Source organism: Tamandua tetradactyla, chromosome 3, assembly GCF_023851605.1.
Source record: "Tamandua tetradactyla isolate mTamTet1 chromosome 3, mTamTet1.pri, whole genome shotgun sequence".
NCBI lineage: Eukaryota > Metazoa > Chordata > Mammalia > Pilosa > Myrmecophagidae > Tamandua > Tamandua tetradactyla.
In genome coordinates, this window is record NC_135329.1 from 209,905,463 (window position 1) to 209,911,151 (window position 5,689).

A 5,689-nucleotide genomic window follows, 5' to 3' on the forward strand; every position below is an offset into this window, starting at 1 on the left:
AGACAGAAAAACTGATGGGGAAGGGGAGGAGCAAATGCACAGCATGTTCTTCAAAGGACACTAATGACACTATGTCAGGCAAAGGGGCAATATTGTTATTAGAGGAAAAGCTTCCACAAATTAGTTTCTTCTAAGACCCTTTTTTAAAGCAAAGGAAATATGGGAAACACTTTATGCACACAGAAACACAAATGGCTTATAAGCCTTTGAAAGAATGACAAGATAATCCATTTTCCATTTAGCAGACACTTAACAATGAAAATATTCAATGGTTTGAAATTGAGGTGAAATAAATACTCTTAAACACCACTTGTGTGAACATAAATTGGTACAACTTATCCAGAAAGAAATTTAACAGCATATTTTAAGAGGTTTAAAATGCCCACATCAATTGATCCAAGGATTCCCTTCCAGGGACACAACTTGTATTAAAAGTGCAATTTTAGTTGTCCAAAACTAAAACCAAAAGCTATAGGCTGAGCCCCTAGTCTTGGGGTTTGTTCACATGAAACTTACCCCTACAAAGGATAGGTTAAGTCTACTTAAAATTTAGGCCTAAGAGTCACCCCCAAGAGAGCCTCTTTTGTTACTCAGATGTGGCCCCTCTCTCCAGCCAACAGGACGAGCAGTCTCACCACCCTCCCCATCTCTGTATGGGACACGACTGCCAGGAGTGTGGACCTTCCTGGCAACATGGAACAGAGATCCTGGAATGAGCTGAGACTCAGCATCAAGGGACTGAGAAAAACCCTAGAATGAGCTGAGAATTAACATCAAGGGATTGAGAGAAACTTCTCGACCGAAAGGGGGAAGAGTAAAATGAGACAAAGTGTCAATGGCTGAGAGATTCCAAACAGAGTTGAGAGGTTATCCTGGAGGTTATTCTTACACATTAAGTAGATATCACCTTGTTGTTCAAGATGTAGTAGAGAGCTGGAGGGAATTGCCTGAAAATGTAGTGCAGTGTTCCAGTAGCCGTGTTTCTTGATGATGATTGAACAATGATATAGCTTTCACAATGAGACTCTGTGAATGTGAAAACCTTATGTCTGATGCTCCTTTTAGCTACTATATCAACAGAAGAGTAGAACATATGGAATAAAAATAAATAATAGGGGGAACAAATGTTAAAATAAATTCAGTTTGAAAAGTGGTAAATGAAAGTGAGGGGTAAGGGGTAAAAAAAAAGTGCAATTTTATAAAATCAGTGGGATTAAGTGAGGTGAAACATGGTTGAGGAGCACTACTAGAGTTATATATATAACAAACAGGTTAACAACAAGAATGACAGTCACATCATCTCAGGGAGAAGGAACCTTGATATTTAGTTATATTTACAAAAAGGTCCTGAAAGATTTTCCTCTAGTGAAAAAATGAACAAGATGGTTGAATTGTAGACAACGTATGGGTATGTCTTTATTCAATGAAAACCACCGACTGCCTCTGAGCCAGGTACTATCTAGGTTTTGGGGATACAGCAGGAATTTATCAAATACAGCTCACAGTCTAGTCACAGGAGACAGATAGCAACATATAATAAGCACAAAGTGAATCTGGTGATGTTAGGAGGGAAACTGTATGCTGAGGAAGCAGAGAGACCGGGAGCTGTTAGAAACGAGTTGGATGACGGAATGTGTAAAGGTGCTAGTGAGCAACAGAGAGCAGCTTTTACAGCACAAGGGCACTGTGTGCTCCATGTGCATCTGGAGTCAGACTGGAAGATTCTCATTTACTGCTTTTATGGGAAAAAGAGTTTCTAGATACATGAAAATATTTCTAGAACACAAGCTGTTGCAAGTTGCCAGACTCAGTAGTAAAGGAAATACTCTCCTGTAGACTGAACAGTTGAATTTTTAAAGGGCTAGCTGCTGACCATGACAAAACTCTATGTGCAGTAGGAGGTCTTACCCCAGACTTTCTTCTTTATGAAGGGGTTCGAAACAGACCTCAGTTCTTCCCAGTTTACATTCCCTGATAACAAAGGAAAAAAGATACCAAGTGAAATTTAATTTTTAAAAACATTTCTTTTGCCAATGCTAAGCTTTCTTCTTAAGCAAAAGTTTAGTCTCTGAACACTGTATAAGAACATTAAAAATTTCGTTATTTCTGCAACATAGAAAAATAAACTACATTTATACTTAACCTGAGAAACTGAAGTTGTTCCAGAGTTTAATCTGTGATAAAAAGAGTTAAGTCACAAAAGTGGAATTCCCAGGAATGGGGCTTTATGTTGTTATCTGATTTGAATGCCTGATTTCCCAAAACCCCGTCTCATCACCCAGCCCTGGAGAAGTGGGAAGGTCGAGTGTTGAATGAGCAGCCTACCTGAGCTGCTGCTGGGGGTTCCGTAAGAGTCTGCCTGAATGCCTATTTTCCATGGTCCAGGCTCTGAGGAAGGATGGGGACGGGCCAACAATCTCCGAGAAAGAGGGTAAGGTCATGACCTAGAAAATGAAACAGATACTTCCCCAATAACTTAAAAAGGCACTCTTAACATACTGCTTTAGGGAAAACATGAAGCACTAAATATTGATATCAGAGACAAAGAGAAACTTGAGAAATGATAGAACCTATTAAAAAAAAAACACAGGAGAGCAGGCAACGGTGGCTCAGTTGCAGAGTTCTTGCCTGTCATGCCAGAGACCCAGGTTTGATTCCCAGTGCTTGCCCTTATAAAAAAAAAACATACACACACACAACAAACAAACAAACAAAAAAAAACATAGGAATATCTCTAAAAAATTGAAATAATCCTGAGCAATTTTTGTATTCCTATCCACTAAATCAGATCTACAGGTAAGTAGATCTTTTACTTCTAAATCTGAGCCCAAAGCTCCTTTTTAATTATTATGTTAAAAAAATGAAGCTTAATTTCTGAGTTTACCAGAATAGAAGCTCTTAAAAAAAAGGCATTGGTTGGTACTTATATAATTCCTCAACACTGCTTGTCTTGCTAATGAAATGTATTTCAAAATCAAAATTATCTTTGGATTCAACTGTTATGCCCAAATTGATGTGCTCTAGTTCTGTAGGAGTAGATGCCTTTAAGGATTATCTACTAAAATTGCCAATATTCACCCATGTTATTTTTTTGCCAAAGAAACCAGGAATTTCATATCTTTCAACCTAAAGTAAGGAAAAAGTCTTCCCACTTTTTCTCATGAGAATAAGACCATTAGCTTTTTTTTGAGGATGGTTATTTCATACATTTAGGACACACGGGAAAAGTCAAATATCAATGACTGAATCATATTATACATCCCCACTTTTTTCCCTTCAAGAGGAAGAAGGGATTTTCATTTCAGTCCAGTGATATTAAGATGTTTCTTCAACATTTTGCATTTTACTTAATCCAGTCTTTTCATTTGGACAAAACATTCCTTTTGCTATGAATGTTAATGAATAAGAAAACAATATAATATCTGGTTTAACATTCTAACATAAAAACTGATATTCTGATCTCCAAGGAAATCAATAAAAAAACTTTTAACTAGCAACATTTAACATACGGATCACAATGATAAAAAAGCAACATAAATAAAGGAGTAAAGTGAATTCTTTACAAATGTTTCAGTAACCATGTTTCCCCCCAAAATCAAAATGAACATAAGTCACAAGCTGCTGAGGACAGATTCAAATGAAAGCACAGCATGCCTGTCAGGGAGGAATACATGAAAGCCACAAGGGTAGCTGGGAGAAACATATACCAGGGAGAAGTCTGAGTCATGTGTTTGTGTGGCCTATTGGGTACTTAGCAGTGAACATGGCATATAACAAATGCCACAACAGAACAAACTGTAATTGAGGGAAAAGGAAATAGAAGAAGACATTAATATCTCACTGGAAGAAGCCATGTCACCACTAATGTAGTCTGTGGTCAGAAGTCTAACCTGAAACTTCAGGTCCACCAAGGCAGCATCTTCTGAGATTTCTACGTCACCCAAGTAGTGGAAGGCAACTTCCTCGTGCACGTTGCCAGGAGCACCTTCACAGAAACAGAACTGGATGTTAGAAAGAAGCTTTAAATGCATTCCTTACCTATTTCTGAAATACATGCCATGTTCTGATATCATAAGTAGGTTTATTAAGAGTCTGTTCAATGAATTTCAAATACGAGTGTCTTGAACTTGCTCCCTCATGACTTCCAAAGTGAGGAAGCACTGTCTGGAAATGGTCAGGGTGCATGATTTTTGTAGAATTTCATGTTTTTCTCACAATCAAGGATTTGAGGAGCTTTACATTTGTTCTGTTTACCTAGAATGCTATTTTCCATACTCTTGCTTTCTTCATACAGGATTCTGCTGACCAATCTATATGAAATAGGTCACCCCTCCTTTTTCTTTATATTACCTACTTGTTTCTTTCTCTCATAACACTCCAACGTGTTACTGTTTTGTTAGTTGGTTTTCCTTGTGTATGGGTATGTTTTTTGTCTTTTTAAATCTATCTGCTCCAAAGCATATGCCTTTCAAGAGGGGTGGGCCATAAACTTGCTCCTCTCTCAGGACTACCACAGTCAATGCCCAAGAGAAAGTCACTGGACAAATAATTCCTTGGCAACAACAAAGGCTTTTCCTTGTGCTAAAAAAAAGGAAAGCGAATGCTCTCATCTAAAACTCTGTATATAAGAATTGGTAACTAATTCATAACTCGGAATATTTCCACTCACTTTTACTTTAAAAATGTCTTTGTTTATTGTTGTACATCCTGTTAATACACAATAAGAAATTCTATACAGATTATAAGAAATTAAGTGAAAAAGCTCTGTTCATGTATGGTTGGCTCTTCTCGTGCCTTAAGGACACTACAGACTGGCACTACCCAAAAGATACTTTTAGAAAATTCTAAAGAATGAAATGTAGTTCCCATATGTTATAATCTAGAAATACAACCAAAAAATTTAAACTTGTTCTTTTACTTTCATGGAGTAAATTTTAAAATGATTAAAAACATTAAAAAATTTGTATCCAACTCTATATGTAATTATTCTGTCACCAAAACGTTTTAGATTTAATTAACTTAAACAAATGTAATCCAACCAAGAAATAACTTTATGCCAATCTCATAGCTAATTCAATCATCAAATTTTTTATTAATTAAAAAAATTAACAACACAACATTTAGAAATCATTCCATTCTACATATACAATCAGTAATTCTTAATATCGTCACATAGATGCATATTCATCTTTTCTTAGTGCATTTGCATCGATTTAGAAAAAGAAATAGAAAGACAACAGAAAAAGAAATAAAATGATAATAGAGAGAAAAAAATAAAAGAAAAAGAAAAAGAAAAAAAAACACTATACCTCAGATGCAGCTTCATTCAGTGTTTTAACATAATTGTATTACAATTAGGCAGTATTGTGCTGTCCATTTCTGAGTTTTTACATTCAGTCCTGTTGCATAATCTGTATCTCTTCAGCTCCAGTTACCCAATATCTTACCCTATTTCTAATTCCTGATGGTCTCTGTTACTGATGAAATTCTCCAAATTCATTCACTAATGTCAGTTCATATCAGTGAGACCATACAGTATTTGTCCTTTTGTTTCTGGCTAATCTCACTCAGCATAATGTCCTTAAGGTTCATCAATGTTGTTACCTGCTTCATAACTTTATTCTGTCTTACAACTGCATAATATTCCATTGTATGTTTATACCACAGTTTATTTAGCCACTCCTCTCTG

The 5,689-nt window shown here is 36.2% G+C and overlaps 1 protein-coding gene across 1 annotated transcript; it reads right to left on the bottom strand.

The window, feature by feature from the left end:
* Positions 1 to 542: 542 nt before the first annotated feature.
* LOC143676638 (ubiquitin carboxyl-terminal hydrolase 40-like) lies at positions 543 to 5,274 on the bottom strand. The gene is made up of 3 exons (XM_077152070.1): positions 3,891 to 5,274; positions 2,326 to 2,444; positions 543 to 1,971 (listed from the first exon to the last, which is right to left on the bottom strand). The coding sequence occupies exons 1-3, from the start codon at positions 4,029 to 4,031 to the stop codon at positions 1,905 to 1,907; spliced, it is 327 nt and encodes a 108-aa protein (XP_077008185.1). The 5' UTR covers positions 4,032 to 5,274; the 3' UTR covers positions 543 to 1,904.
* Between the last annotated feature and the right edge of the window lie 415 nt (positions 5,275 to 5,689).

Excerpts from the sequence above, each read along its gene's own strand:
- LOC143676638 (XM_077152070.1), bottom strand. The coding sequence starts at position 4,031 with ATGCATTTAAAGCTTCTTTCTAACATCCAGTTCTGTTTCTGTGAAGGT. Across the intron at positions 2,445-3,890 it reads TGGTGGACCTGAAGTTTCAG|GTCATGACCTTACCCTCTTT; the intron begins GTTAGACTTCTG and ends TTCATTTTCTAG. Across the intron at positions 1,972-2,325 it reads AACCCCCAGCAGCAGCTCAG|GGAATGTAAACTGGGAAGAA; the intron begins GTAGGCTGCTCA and ends CTTTGTTATCAG.